The 16,322-nt window shown below is 40.6% G+C and overlaps 1 protein-coding gene across 5 annotated transcripts in view; it reads left to right on the forward strand.

Moving 5' to 3' along the window:
• The window catches only part of mocos (molybdenum cofactor sulfurase), a 143,714-nt gene that overhangs the window by 12,983 nt on the left and 114,409 nt on the right, over window positions 1-16,322 (forward strand). For all 5 annotated transcript variants that reach the window (XM_059972474.1, XM_059972475.1, XM_059972477.1 and 2 more), the window contains exon 3: window positions 1,867-1,933. In XM_059972474.1, coding sequence (XP_059828457.1) covers window positions 1,867-1,933 — 67 coding nt within the window. The remainder of the gene's footprint in view (window positions 1-1,866; window positions 1,934-16,322) is intronic.

Below are 16,322 nucleotides of genomic sequence, written 5' to 3' on the forward strand. Positions count from 1 at the left end.
TCTAAATGACAATAAACTGAATCTGAATCTGACAGTGGAACTGATGTTGAAATGAGAAGGATTGGGGTTGCAAATGTGCGTTTGAGCAAGATACGAAAGAATAACATAAATTCTGTGGGTACGAAACTTGGAGCATTGCAGCGCTACGTTCATTCCACACTAAATGTATGGAAGCAAATGTTGAACAATATCAAAGCAAAATGAGGGAAGACTTGGAGCTATAGGGATGTGGTTCTTGAGAAGAATGATGAAAGTATCGTGGAGGGACAGAGTAAAAGTGAGGAAGTGTTGTAAAAAGCTGGAATGAGAAGTGAGCTGACATGATCAATGAGGAAAGAGAGGCTCAAACATCTTGCAATGATGGGAAAAATTGACAAGAAAAAGTTGCAGTCGACAGCACATGATGTTCAGAAGGTACATCAGGGATGGAGAGGCAGAAGTTTTCAAAATATTATCTGAAAAAAGTTTGTTTTTATATTATTAGCTGGCTTTACTTTATATTTAATCTTTTCTCATTTTATTGCTTTTTTAGTTGCCCTGTTGGTTTTTAAAAGCTTCCTCAGAGTGGTGAATGCCTGGTATGTGTATGGTGGTAGACACAAATACAGCTGAGGCTTTTAAGAGACATTTGGAAAGGAATATGAGAAAGATGGAGGGTATGGACACTGTATCGGTAGGATAGATTAGATTTTGGAATTTTTTTGATATACCTTTTTAGCTGGTTCAGCACAATGTTGTGGGCCAAAGGGCCTGTTCCTCTGGTGTACTGTTCTATGTCCCTAATTCTCTAGCTTCCCTCTAATTTTTGCTTATTATAAGCCCTCTCTTTGCTTATTATAAGACTCTCTTTAGCTTTTATGCTGTGTTTGTTATGGTTTCCTCATCCACTCTTTACAATGTTGCTTCTTTGGGATGAACTGATCCTGCATCTTCAAAATTACCCCAAGAAACTTCAGCCGTTGTTGTTCGTCTGTCATCCCTGCTAGTGCCTCATTCCAATCAACTTTGACCAGCTTCTCTCTCAACCCTCTGTAATGCCCTTTACTCACTGTGATATTGATACATCTGATTGTAGTTTTCCCCCCTCAAAACTACAGGGTGAATTCTATCTTATTATGTTCACTGCCTCCTTAAGTGTTCCTTTATCTTAAGCTTCCTAATCAAATTTAGCTCATTACACTACATTCAATTCAGAATTGCCTTTTTCCTAAAGGGCTTGATCATGAATTACTCTGGAAAGTCACCTTGTAAGCATTCTACAAATTTCTTCTCTTTTAATTGACAAATTCAGTACAGACACCTAATGCAGATATGGACTGCCTTCATGCAATGCTTTTGACAATTGCGTCCTCCAAAGCTTCATTTTCATTGTAACATAGAAGATGATAACACCTTCAAATTCATCATAGTTCCTAACTTGTTGAAGTAATAAAATAGTTTTATTTTTAATTCCCACCTGTTTTTGGCGTCTCCATGTCTGAATGGGTTGAAATTGCAGTGAGCAAAATAGTTCTGACTTGTCTTACTGCTTTTTTTTGCAACGATCAGTGACAAAAATCACTGTTTTTTTGATACAAACACATAAAACTGATATTTAAAAATTGCTCTTTCTAAGCATGACTAACAGCCATACAAGTGCAAGTGACTGGCACTAGTTAGGAACTGTTTGATAACAGTCTCCTGTCCCAATTAAACAGTGTAGTGATCTAAACATATAAAGGGAATCCTGGCTAATTTGTCAATTAGTTTTTGTTCTTTAAGAGTTATCCCAAACAACCAGAATCCCATTTAACCAGTATCTGAGCTTTTGAAAATTTATAATTAACATTTATTATCAATTAATTTTGTTACTCCTTGTGTTCTTAGGTAACCCTCATAGTGGGAATACTGCCAGCAAACTGACAAGTCATACTATCGACCAAGTTCGTTATAGGTATGTTAAAACGATTTTTTTTTAACCTATTTGTCTGTTTCTACAGATTACATTGTATAAAGTTATTGAGGTTGTTTGTGTCTCTCCTGTGTATTTATTCTTCATTTTCTTTTTTAATTGATTTTTAATGAGTTTTTACAATGCAACAAAACAAAACAATGGTTCATACAGTGCAAAACAAATATATCAAAGTACAATTCATAACAATTAAGCAAAGCACCCATAGTAGAATCATATAAAGTTAGTTACCACCCACTACCCAACTCTAAGCCAACCTTACAATATAAAAAAGTTAATCAGAACTATATCACCACAGAGCTGTATTTATAAGACTACCTAAACTATAATATGTTTACACATCAAAAAACCCAAAAAAAACTGTAAGAAGCTGGAAATAAATGCAAAAGAAAAAGAAGGGAAGGACGCACCCTTAATCTAAATGGGGAATTATGAAAATATTCAAGAAAAGGTCTCCACACCTTTTGGAACTTTATATCTGAATTAAGAAGTGAATAATGCATCTTTGCAAGATCTAAGCAGGACATAGTATCTCTGAGCCATTGAGCATTGGGTGGGTGGGGCAGCATCTCTCCACCTAAGAAGGACTGCACGTCTGGCCAAAAGAGAGGCAAAAGACAATGTAGTTGGAGTTAAATGCATGTCAGCTTCTCCCGAAGTGCCGAAAAGAGCAATCAGAGGGTTAGGTTCCAAATAGCAATTAAGTATGTGAGATAAAGTTTAAAAAAACCATCTCTCCAGAATTTCTCTAAGCTAGGACAAGCCCAATACATATGAATAAGAGAACCCTCACCCTCTTTGCACTTATCACAACAGGGGCTAATATCAGGATAGAACCGTGACAATTTAGTTTTAGACATTTGAGCGCTGTGTACCACCTTGAACTGTAAAAGGCAGTGGTGAGCACACAGAGAAGTTGAATTAACTGACTTGAGAATTGAATCCCAAACCTCGTCGGACAAAGGAAAATTTAAATCGTGCTCCCAGGCAGTTTTAATTTTGTCAAAGGGGACTCACCTCAACAATGCTAGCATATCTCAAATAATGGAAATTAAAACTTTACCCAGTAGATTCATATGAAGAAGCAAATCCACAACATTTTTAGCGGGTAACTCAGGAAAGTTTGGTATTAAAGGGTTGATAAAATGTCTAATTTGGAGATATCTAAAGAAATGAGTGTTAGGTCGGCCAAACTTTACAGACAATTGTTCAAAAGTTGCAAAGTGCTTATCTATGAAAAGATCTTCAAAACACCTAATGCTCTTTCTGTGCCAATCTAGAAATGTTAAATCCTGCATAGAAAGCTGAAAAAGATGATTATGTAGAATAGGACTAGAGAGAGAAAAACCGTTAAGCCCATTATGTTTTCTGAACTGAGCCCATATTCTCAGAGTGTGTCTGATAACCAGATTAATAATTGATTTATGGAAATGGCAAGGAAGTGCAGAGATGGAGAGATTCTAGTTCAACTCCATTGCCACCCATATTGGGCACTCAGACTGATTATAAAAGTAAGATCAAAAGATAAGACAACGTATGTTGGCTGCCCAGTAATATAAACGAAAATTGGGCAAGACCATACCACCTACCCTTTTAGGTTTTTGAAGATGAGCTTTATTTAGTCTGGGACATTTGCCCTTCCATAGATAGGACAAAATGATAGAATCTAACAAATCAAAAAAAAAGCTTTAGAGATAAAGATTGAAATAAGTGTAAAAATTTAGGAAGAATAAACATTTTAACATTAATTCGACCTATCAAAGACATGGACAAGGGTGACCACTGTGCTAATCTCTGTTTTGTATGATTTAAAAGATTAGTAAAATTTCCTCCAAATTCCTTGTTACTGTAATGCCAAGGTAAATAAATTGATTATTTACTACTTCAAAAGGGAGGTTATGAAATTCTAGTGATTGTGCTTCTCTATTTATTGGAAATAGTTCGCTCTTATCTAAATTAAGTTTGTATCTGGAAAGCTGACTAAATTTATTAAGGAGTGAAAATTCTACATTTTCTGAAGCCCCACATCTGTTGAGGATTTCCATATTTGTGAGGTCTCTTCAGACTTGTCTTCTTGCATATTTGTGATTCTTGAGTTTTTTTAAAATTATGCAAAAACCTGCAAATATTGTGCAAGAATTTTTTTTGCATACCCATGGCTAAATATTTGAGTTAGATTAACAGAGCATAAATTTATAAAAACCAGAATTACAATTTGTAATTCATTACCTTTAATTAATCTTGCTTGATTGCAAAAATAACTAATATTTCCTTGTTATTGGTTGTCATGTTTGTGGTGGTGTTTGCATTTAACTACTACCTTGATAGTTTAAAGTTTATAGTTTACATGACCTGGAAATTTTGTCTAAAACGCAAGATTCAAATATTTTTTTCCCCATCTTAAAGTGATTTCAACATTGCCCAACCTCTTCCTATGACCCAGGCTTATGAGTCCTGGCAAAATTCTTTTAAATCTTTATTGCACTCTTTCCAGTTTAATAACAGTTTTTCTCTTCTGGGAAAATTGAGATTGTACACAATACTCTAAGTGTAGCCTCACCAATGTCTTCTCTTGTATAACTACAACAAAGCGTGGCCCCACCAACATGTTTTGTTGACTTGTGATTTATGGCGACGCATTCTAAAAGTTATTTTCTAATTAATGTAATTTTTATAAAATCTTTTAGAATAAGTTGTAAAGAATATAAATTTTTAAAATAGCTTCTGGCACAAAATTCATTTATGTCTATAATTTTTCACTTGAATAAAGCTTGTATGATTTTTGAAAAGCATATCTTTATTAGAACTTGTACCAGTCAGATTGTTCGCAATAGTGCAATAGAAATATAGATTGCTGATGCATTAGCAATCACTGTACTTGCATGAATAGAGGACAGTTGTCTCAAATCAACGTTAGAATATATCAAAACGTACAAAAAAGCTGGATGAACTCAGCAGGTGGGGCAGCATCCATTGAAAGAAGCAGCCCACCTGCTGAGTTCATCCAGCGTTTTTGTACATCTTGATTTGACCACAGCATCTGCAGTGTACTTTGTGTTTAAGGTTAGAATATACTTGTGAGAATTCTGACAAAACTAGCATTTTAAAAATTTTATATTTGTCAGTCAGCATTAGAACAAGAGCAAGAGATAAGTTGCAATATTCTGGCTGTATCCCTCAATAGATAAGCTAGGCTTATCTCTTGTGTCACATTGACTGACTGTGTGTAGCCTGATTATCAGTTTGTATTGTATCTGACCTGACTCTGCATATTGATAGCCCCGAATTAAAGTGTAAATTACAATATACTTGTACATTGTATTTTTATGTGAATTTTCTATACTTATGTTTCATTGAATAAATCGATAACTTGTCTATGCCATGTGGCGTTGGTTTCAGGTAATGAACAGGAGGTTTTGTTGAGATATAATGCAGAATATTTTTACCCAGATGGTGGTTGGAGTTTGGAATGCACTGCTTGAGGGAGTGGTGGAAGCAGAAGGTTTCACAACATTTAAGAAATATCAAAAAGAGCACTGAAATCATCAAAGCACACAAGGTTATTGACCAGAAGTTGATGAAAGAGATTAGCATAGATAGGAACTTGATGGCGAGAGGGGTGGGGGAGGGGCAGTGTGTAAATAGCCTGATTCTATGTGCTGACATCCTGGAATTCACTCTAAACTGAAATTTTGCTTCAATCTGTCTTTTATGGTTTCAGCAATGACATACTTAACACTTTCAATCAATATTCCATGGAATGAATGTGCTGCCTTTACTAAAGTTGTGAATGTAGAATTGTCTGATTTTTAAATGTCGTTATGAATTATTTTTCTGCATCCATTTCATCTTTCCTGCCTTCCTGTATTCCTTTTTCCTCCATCCATTTTAAACTTCTCTTAATTTCACTAATTAATATTCTCAGTATCTGTATATTGTGCCGTATTTACACTCAAAGTTCAAAGAAAATTTATTGTCAAAGTACATATATGTCACTGTATACTAGCCTGAGATTCATTTTCTTGTAGACATTCACAGTAGGTGCAGAGAAACACAACAGAGTCAATGAAAACTACACAAGAGCATAGACAAACAACCAATGTTCAAAAGAAGACAAATAAAATAAATAAGTAACGTATCAGATTGAGAATCTTTGAGTTATAGAATCTTTGAAAGTGAGTCCATAGGTTGTGGAATCAATTCAGTGTTGAGATGTGTAAAGATATCTACACTGGTTCAAGAGCCTCATGGTTGAAGGGTAATAACTGTTCCTGAACTTGGTGGTGTGGGACCTAAGGCTAGCGTCTCCCTTTCCTGATGGTAGCAGTGAGAAGAGAGCATGGTCTTGATGGTAGGGGTCCCTCGGGATGGATACTGCTTTCTAGTAGTACTTGCATTCACAAATCACTTCTGAATTTGATTAAGTGAGGTGTTCAACAATGTGTTTATTCTGAAGTTCTTGGAAATAAATGTTTATACTAGCTTGCATGAAGCATTATGGTTAAAATTCATGTTGAAGTATCCTGTAAATTCACGAAAAAGGGTCCTGTACTTGTTTTGACGCATAAAGTACGTATTTGCACTGCCTGATTACAGCTTATGAATATAGCTTTGCTCATGGTACTTCTCTGCACGGACAAAAACAACTTGTGATTTTTTTCCATTCATCAAAAGATGGTCTCAGTGAAGTGAAAATTCCCATTTGACTGGATGGATGTCATAAGCCAAGTGATTAAGTTTGACTTCCTTTGGGAAGGGTTGAAGATATAAGCAAGATTATCTCAGTAGGGATAAAAAGGAAGAGGGTGACAAGAAAGGATTCTGTTCCATTCTTTTCTTCCTTCTTCATTATTTTCCCCTTTCTCCTTTTCAACTGCCTTATATCCTCCCTGGTTCCTTCCTCCTTCTGACACCTGCTTTCTTGTCACCCTTTTCCCCCTATCCCTGTCTTCCTGTTAAAGGATTAATTCTATTCAAGGACACTAGATGAGGCATTGTTTTCGTAAACCTATGGCATGATCAGGTTGAAATGAGACAGTCTTGTTTATATCTTTGAATTTTCCCAAAGGAAGTTAAACTAAATCATTTGGCTTATGATTTCAGTTAGGTTTGCATTCCAGTCAAACGGCATTTATCACTTTACTGAGACCATCTGTTTGAGCGTAAATATTTTCAGTATTTATGGATAAATGAAAACTGGTTTCCACTGGGACACCCTTTAACTTAGCCAGTCACCATTTGTTTCAAATTGGGAAGAAAAAGTTTCTTTTAAGGAATAAGTAATACATTTACAGTTTACACTCGCAATCTTTGTGTTCCTTGTTTTCCGATCTCCTATGCATTTGTTTCATGATAAGACTTCGTGCAAAGGTGTCTCTGATATGTCTTACTCCTCTTTAACCATGGCTTTCCATTTACCAGAATGGATAGTCAGTGGTCACATCTCAGCTATTGGTGCACCACTGCTCTCACTCCTTCCTCTGAACAGAACAAGAGTTTCAGAGTTTCCCTGGTTCTGATCTTTTATCCCATGAAACTCAATCCATTCAGCTTTTGGATTCTAGTTTCTGTTGGTTGATGGTTGTGACTACTGTTACGAATTCCCGTAACTGGATCACTTACCAGCAACAGATAGAGAGGTCCGTTGAAGTCTGATGGTACTATTTTTAAAAGTATTTATTGATAAAGGGGCACAAAAATAAGATTAATGCAAACATACAGATAATATACGTCGTCAATACTAAATCTAAAGCGCAGGTATGATCATAACCAATAAAACGTAACTCTAGGGGATAATGTATTGTCCGATGGAAATATAAAAGTCATTAGCTCGTTCAGGCTGCAGCGTTTTGGGTTTAAGAGAGGGAAGCGTTTAAACTTGCCCAAGTCTTTTATGATGCCAATCCGTTGAGTCGGGGAGCGGGTTTCCCCGTTGTTAGCTAAAAAGCCATTTTCCGTGGTTTCAGCCACCAATTCCAGCCACGGAAATGAACGCACGTGGCTTGGTTTCCGATGACCGTCTGCTGTTACGTGGTCGCTTAACGTTTCTTCTGGTGCGTCTGAGGGGTTGTTCCTACAGCCCCTCTTTTATTCTGACTCGCAGGGTCATAGATGTCAATCAGGTGGGAGGTGATGCAATCTCTCCCTCAACCAGCCCACTTTGCCTGAGGGCATTCACGTAGCAGAGCATCTCAATCCACAAATCTGTCTCCAAGAGACAATGGCCATGTCCCGTAGCTTTACATCGCTATGGGGGGGGGAGAAATGTGACATCCTGCACGTCTCCCCCTCATGTCTTGGGCCCCCTTTTGACTCAACCCAACAGTGATCTGGCGATTCTCACAAAGGAGGGGGCTATGGACATAACACCCCCTTTCTTCAACGCATTTTTTACCATCGGGGAAAAAAAAACGAAATAATACCGAGTCTTACAGGGGGTTAGAATCCAACAGAACATCAAAGTTTTTTTTTCTACAGAGTAATACAGTTATACATTCAATTCAGTATCTAAACAGTTAACGATTACAGTGTCACTTTCTTTAATATCTTAACATCTTGTACTGTACTAACGTCTTGTAGCATCAGACTTCCAATTTAATAACCACCTACTTTATTTTTTATTCAGCAACAAAACTAAGGAGGTGTGCTCTTAGCTTACATGCATCTACAAAAGTTTATGTAAATACTAGTCTTTAGGTCATTTTCAAACTGAACAGGCAGGCTTCCAAGGGGGTTGTCTTTATTATTCACAGGCTTTGTCGAAATCCCGTACAACCGGCTTTGCTATTTAAAAATGGCGTCCTCATTAACCGTCGCCTCTTTTCAAGGGAATTTGAGTAAGATGGCAAGATAAACCCTTGCCCGCCTGTTCCATAGGAATTATTTTATCAACACCGTGTCCCAAACTTAGACCATCTTCTGAATTTCCACCCACCTCTGTAATTTTACACAGGTGGCTAACCCTCTCGCCAGGCCCCTTCAGACTATGTGGTTTCAGTTCGACTTCCTTGCTCAAGCAGCATTTCAAATTCTGCCCTTTTACACCACACACTGGAATAACAATAGCATGGGGGGCCCTGTCATATTCCGGCTTAATCTGTAAGCGATCTGCAGAGCTTAAAATTTCTTCATTCGATTTGGGAACTACAGATTTCCCATTTCCTTCAATGATAATTCTTTTCTCCCCATTCTTAAACTCTGCATTAACTTTAAACACACCTTTGAGCACAAACACCTGGGAACTCTCACTTCCCACTGTTACCAAGGTTAACCCTTTCTTCACTGAACCAAGTCTATCTGACCCACAAGGACGGCCGTCCCATTCCACTGAATCAAATACCTCAGACTTTTTCTGAGCTCCGTTACTAGGTTCAGTACCACGTGCATCCCCATCTTGGACACACTCAAACGGGGCATTGGCCTCTTCCAGGCTTTCAATACCCGTACCCTTTTCAAATTCTAAGTTCCCCCGATCCTCCCAGGTACTCTCTGGGCAACTCCCTTCCGGAGTAAACTCAACCCCGGGGGCTGAAACAACCTCATCTGCCAACCCAGCAGACTTCTTCGAGGTAATGGCATCCTTTTCCTTTAGGACTGCCCTCATTTCATTATCGGGAACACCTTTAGAATTTTCAACTTCTTCAAACAGTTCTGCCAAACCAGACAGATCATCCTTGTCCAACTCTGGACCTCTTAACTGCTCTAGCGGTTCCTCATCTTTATTTCCGGCCTCTAGGACCTTTCTCCTCGATAAAGGCAGATCTGCCTCCACTTCCTTACCCTCTTTTACTTTACTACTGTTCGTTTTACCACCCTCTAAACCCTCGTGGTACAAGGTCGGTAGAAACGTCTCGGCCAAATCGAAACTGGCCAGATTTAAACTGCTCTCGTTCTCAGCTGCCTCTCTCGACAGGCTGCGAGTGACCGTGCGTGCAGGATAGATCCTGGAATCTAGGTGTGGGGCCGCATCACTCACCGGTCGGCTGGCCATCGTCATGGCTGCCCAAACCTTACCACCTGCTAAACCGTTACTGAGAAGGACGTCCGCGTCCTTCCTCGGGAATTCTGATCGCACCCCTATTTCAACTGGTCCAGATACCAGCTCACAATCCATAATGACCTTATGTAAGGGCACCATTTCTGTCCTTTTACTTATTCCCTTTACAGCTATCATTCTCGTCTTTCAACTAAACTCTAGTACCTTACTGCTGATCAATGACAGCTCAGCCCCCGTGTCTCTTCAGATCCGTACGGGAACTGGTGTGTCTCCCTCCCTCACAGACACGGTTCCATGTGACAGACAAGTCTCCAACCCTTCTTTAACTCTGTCTACCCGGGCTCTCTTGTCGATCTACTGATTACCACGGCACATCCGATAGAGACTGCTGCTTTCCCCTTTCCTGTTTCTTTCCTCGGAGCAAAGCACCGCGATGCAATATGTCCCACTTTTCCACAATTAAAACAGGTCAAGCCTGGAAATCTCTGGCCGTCTGGCCTTTCCCCCTCGACCTTAACACTAGCTCCCGGCGGGACCTCTGCCTCAGCCGGCGGACTTTCTCGATTGTTCCCACGGTCTCTCTGGGTACTTTTGTTCGAGGAAAACTTTGTCTTGTGGGTTAGGGCATATTCATCTGCGAACCTAGCAAATTCTGAGATGGACTTATCGGACTTCTCATTCAGATACATCCGGATATCCTCTGAAACGCACCCTTTAAATTCCTCAATCAGAATTAACTCCCTGAGACGCCCATAATCTTCTCCCACTCTCTCTGTGGTGCACCAACGGTCCAAGAGCACCCCCTTCTCATAGGCAAACTCGGTATACGTCTGATTCCACCCTTTCTTTAAACTTGTAAACTTTTGTCTATACGCCTCAGGTACTAGCTCATAACCCCGGAGAATGGCCGCCTTTACTTTGTCATAACTCTCCTCCTCTCCCTCCTCCATGACCAACGCCGTATATGCCCGCTGTGCCTTCCCCTTTAACACACTTTGTAACAACGCCACCCACTGACCTTTGGGCCACTTCTGATTCACTGCCACCTTTTCAAAAAGCAAGAAGTAACTATCGACGTCAGTTTCCTCGAACGGAGGTACTAGCCTCAATTCTCGACTAACATTGAAACGCTCCTCTTGGTCTGATCCCGGAACTCGTGGCTCCTGCCGTAACTTCTCCATCTCCAAGTCATATTTCCTTTGTTTCTTCTTTCTCATCTGCTTCCAGCTGTTTTAACCTCATTTCATGCTCTCTCTTGGTTCTCTCCCTCTCTCTCTCTCTCTCTCTCTCGGCCCTTTCCCTCTCTTGCTCTCTCTCTTTCTCTCTCTCAGCTGCCTCCAGCTGCTTTAACTTAATTGCATGTTCCAACTTTAATTTCTCCAACTCTGAGCCGTCCCACTAGCGGGTACCTCTTCAGGGATATTTTCCAATACCTCATCTGTAAACACCTTCTTCCCAATATAATACTGAGTTATTGCCCTTCGCACCTCCCACTTTTTCATTGACAACCTCACCGCTGCGAGGTTTAACTCCTTCGCCAATTTTATCAAGTCCGATTTGGAGGCCAACTCCAGCGTCTCCAGAATCGGGTTTTCTATAAATTCACCCACGTCCATCTTTGCTGGTTTCCCGTCTGGCTACCCGCGTAACCAGATCCAAGTTTTGGACTTACAATCCCGATTCACTGGCCTCCCAATTTGGTGTCAAATCCCGAGATGAGAACCTCAATTTTGTTACGAATTCCCGTAACTGGATCACTTACCAGCAACAGATAGAGAGGTCCGTTGAAGTCTGATGGTACTATTTTTAAAAGTATTTATTGATAAAGGGGCACAAAAATAAGATTAATGCAAACATACAGATAATATACGTTGTCAATACTAAATCTAAAGCGCAGGTATGATCATAACCAATAAAATGTAACTATCGTTGCCTGGGGATAATGTATCTTCCGATGGAAATATAAAAGTCATTAGCTCGTTCAGGCTGCAGCGTTTTGGGTTTAAGAGAGGGAGGCGTTTAAACTTGCCCAAGTCTTTTATGATGTCACTCCGTTGAGTCAGGGGAGTGGGTTTCCCCGTTGTTAGCTAAAAAGCCGTTTTCCGTGGTTTCAGCCACCAATTCCAGCCACAGAATTGAACGCACGTGGCTTTGTTTCCGATGACCGTCTGCTGTTACATGGTCGCTTAACGTTTCTTCTGGTGATTCTGAAGGGTTGTTCCTACAGCCCCTCTTTTATTCTGACTCGCAGGGTCGTAGATGTCAATCAGGTGGGGGGTGATGCAATCTCTCCCTCAACCAGCCCACTTTGCCCGAGGGCATTCACGTAGCAGAGCATCTCAATCTACAAATCTGTCTCCAAGAGACAATGGCCAAGTCCCGTAGCTTTACATCGCTATGGGGGGGGGGGGGGAGAAATGTGACATCCTGCACGACTCCCCCTCATGTCTTGGGCCCCCTTTTGACTCAACCCAACAGTGATCTGGCGATTCTCACAAAGGAGGGGGCTACGGACGTAACACTACTTTAATTATTATTACAGAATTCATACAAACTGGCTGCTGAACCAACTTGCTTAGTGTTGAGCACGGTCCAAGTAACTTAGACATGGTTAAGGGTACTGAAGTGGCGATAATTATTAAGTAATATAGATGAGTAGAGATGTGCTGTATTCAGAATATTTAAAATTTCATTTTGATAAGCATATTTAAAGTTAAGATTCAGAAAATCCATTGTGATTTTGATGTTTTACATCTGTAATTTGCTCATAATTGAAGATGTGGCTCCTTTAATCCTTAATATGGAATCTACAAATAGTGGCTTCATTTGCATCAAAAATGGCAGATGGTGTAAGTAGGAGTGGGTTGGATCAATTTGTTAAAGTTCCAGAATTCCAGATTGTCATGAAGCACACTACCCTGACTTTGGAAGATCAGAAATATAACTCTTCTCAGACTTGCGATGTTTTCAGCAAAACAGAAGAAATTAGGTCCACACAGGTCTTTTGGAATTTGTCACAATACACCCTATCATCGTTATATGCGGGGGATACGTTCCTTGTAGTCGACGCATAATATGAATAATTATTTAAATGGAGAAAATAGGGATGTGTTCCAGAGGACTTCCTGAATATGTTTTATCTGTAATTTATTCACATTTTCATACCAATATGGCACAAAAGCAGTACCACAAGGCAACATTCGTATTATATTTCATCAATTTAAGGTAATATTCAACGTAATGAATCATAGAAAGTTAATATAGTAGGGTGTACAGTACTCATCAACAGCGGCAGGTATGTTTGATCTGGGAGATGAGTGGTTGTTGTGGTGTCAGGATCATATCAAGCACAGCAAGGGGTGAAAGAAGACTCACAAAACTCTCAGCAGCAGGAGATGACACCAGTTTGAAGAAAGTGGTGGGGGTTGTTTGCTTGGCAGCATTTTGTTTTTCAGCATAAATTTGTTTGTAGGGAAGAAGGGATGACTGAAATGCTGACTCCGTTCTAAACTTGGGTCCATGTCCATTGCCATTTGTGCCGAGTGTTCCGACTTCCACCATTCCCTCACCGTTGGTAAACTCCCGGGACTTTCAACATCATCTGTTGCTTGAGAGATAGTTCGCCATTTAAAAAAAAATGTCTTGAATGTGGATCACACCTTGGTCGAGTGGTTGAATCAGCGATGTTGTGTAGGCAGCAGGAAACACACTGTTAGGATGAATGCAGTCCAAATGTTTAAGATGGGCTGGCTCATTGGCAAGCAACAAAAGAACTTTAAAAGCAAGATTCTGTTCCCGGCAGTAGCATCCCAGAGCTGTGTTACTTTCACCTGATGCCGCGCTGTTTATAATTTCCAACTTTTTTTCAGGTGTTAAAGCAGTTTCCCTGCCGCTCGGCTGATGGCCCAGGACATGACATTGGACGATTAGGAGGCATAGTTAAATATTTCAAGCACAAAATCACTGCAGCATAGGTAAAACCAACAAAAGTTTAAGAGCGCAAGACTGCACATCCACACCTTGCCAAAACCAATGCGAGACTGGCGGAAGTGAGACTGTGAGGCGTGCGCACCTGACTTATATTGGTGGGAAAGCAGTGCTCCTTGCATAACTGAGCTTTGGACGCATATAAGGAGATGTTGGTAGAAATGGGTTCCTTGCATAACTGCGAATCCACATTGTCTGAAGACGTATATAATGAGGATGAGGTGTAAACTGGTTTTAAATGGTAAATAGAGAACTTTAAAGTTACTTGTGGTGCAAGTAATGTCAAGATGCAAAGTTGGGGCCAGATTTAACAATGAGATCTTTATGGCCATAATCATGGCCACACTTCTGAACTATGAAAGAAATCTGCCGTGGACCCTACTGCAATGTTCTAGGATGAGATTGTAAATGGCAGGTATGCATGTTGTTTCAGTCAGAAATTACAGTTATGTGTAAAACTGTAGGATTCATGACAAGATGCACAGAAGTTCCACCGGTCACCACAACCACTCACTGTCTTCTATTAGGATCCTCTATTAGGATCTACTGTATATAATGTCAGAATCAGAATTAGGTTTATTATCACCGGCATTTGACATGAAATTTGTTGACTTAGCAACAGTTCAATGCAATACAAAATATAGAAGAGAAAAAAAAATCAATTACAGTATACATATATTGAGTTGGATGGCATCCGTTTGTCTCGCAAGACCATGGATCTGCGCCTAGAAAGTCTTGCGGGTGTCCTCTCCAGGGCGCAGGGCTGGGCAAGGTTGTGTGGAAGACTGGCTGTTGCCCAAGCAGCAAGTCTCCCCTCTCCACACCACTGAAGTTTTCCAAGGGAAGGTCGAGGGCCGATAGAGCTTGGCACCAGTGACGTCACAGGAGTTGCCAGAGCGAGGTTAAAGACAATGTCGAACTGCCTTAGGGACTCCAGCTCCGGATTTGTTCTCGGGGTTCACTCCTGAAGCCTTTCCCATGAGTGGGTATGGCCGCAAGGCAGCAGAGGTTTGAAATCAGAGTTTTCCCTCTCTTAGATGGACTGCCTTCCCAGGCTGATGAGCTCCATCTACCCAAATAGATTGAAAAACATGCAAAAAACGAACACTGTATTTTTAAAAAAGGGAGGTAATGTCCAAGTGTTTAATGCCCATTTAGATATCGGGTGGCAGAGGGGAAGAAGCTGTTCCTGAATCGCTGAGTGTGTGCTTTCAGGCTTCTATACCTCCTACCTGATGGTAACAGTGAGAAAAGGGCATGCCCTGGGTGTTGGAGGTCCTTAATAATGGACCCTGCCTTTCTGAGACACCGCCCCTTGAAGATGTTCAGGGTAATTTGTGGCGAGATGCTCCAAGATGGAGCTGACTAGATTTACAATCTTCTGCAGCTTCTTTTGGTCCTGTGCAGTAGCCCCTCCATACCAGACAGTGATGCAGCCTGTCAGAATGCTCTTCACAGTACATCTATAGAAGTTTTTGAGTGTATTTATTGACATGCCAAATCTCTTCAAGCTCATAAGGTATAGCTGCTGTGTTGCCTTCTTTATAATTACATTGATAGGTTAGGACCAGGTTAGATCCTCAGAGATCTTCACACCCTGCAACTTGAAACTGCTCACTCTCTCCACTTCTGGTCCCGCTATGAGGATTGGTACGTGTTCCTTCATCTTACCCTTCCTGAAGTCCACAGTCAGCTCTTTCATCTTACTGACATTGAGTGCCAGGTTGTTGCTGCAGCACCACTCCACTAGTTGGCATATCTCACTCCTGTACGCCCTGTTGACACCACCTGAGATTCTACCAACAATGGTTGCATTATCAACATATTTATAGATGGTACTTGAGCTATGCCTAGCCACACAGTCATGTGTATATAGAGAGTAGAGAGTAAGCACATGCCCCTGAGGTGCACCAGTGTTGATCGTCAGCGAGGAGGATATGTTATCACCAATCCACTCAGACTGTGGTCTCCGGTTAGGAAGTCAAGGATCCAATTGCAGAGGGAGGTACAGAGGCCCAGGTTCTGTAACTTCTCAATCAGGATTGTGGGAATGATGGTATTAATTGCTGAGCTATAGTCGATGAACAGCATCCTGACATGGATGTTTGTGTTGTCCAGCCATGTGGAGAGCCACTAAGATTGCGTCTGATGTTGACCTATTGTGGCGATGGACAAGTTGCAATGGGTCCAGGTCCTTGCTGAGGCAGGAGTTCAGTCTGGTTATGACCAACCTCTCAAAGCATTTCATCACTGTCGGTGTGAGTGCTACTGGGCGATAGTCATTAAGACAGCTCACATTATTCTTCTTAGGCACTGGTATAATTGTTGCCTTTTTAATGCAAGTGGGAATTTTTGCCTGTAGCAGTAAGAAGTTGAAAATGTCCCTGA

The sequence above is a fragment of the Hypanus sabinus genome, chromosome 6 (genome assembly GCF_030144855.1).
Source record: "Hypanus sabinus isolate sHypSab1 chromosome 6, sHypSab1.hap1, whole genome shotgun sequence".
Classification (NCBI taxonomy): Eukaryota; Metazoa; Chordata; class Chondrichthyes; order Myliobatiformes; family Dasyatidae; genus Hypanus; species Hypanus sabinus.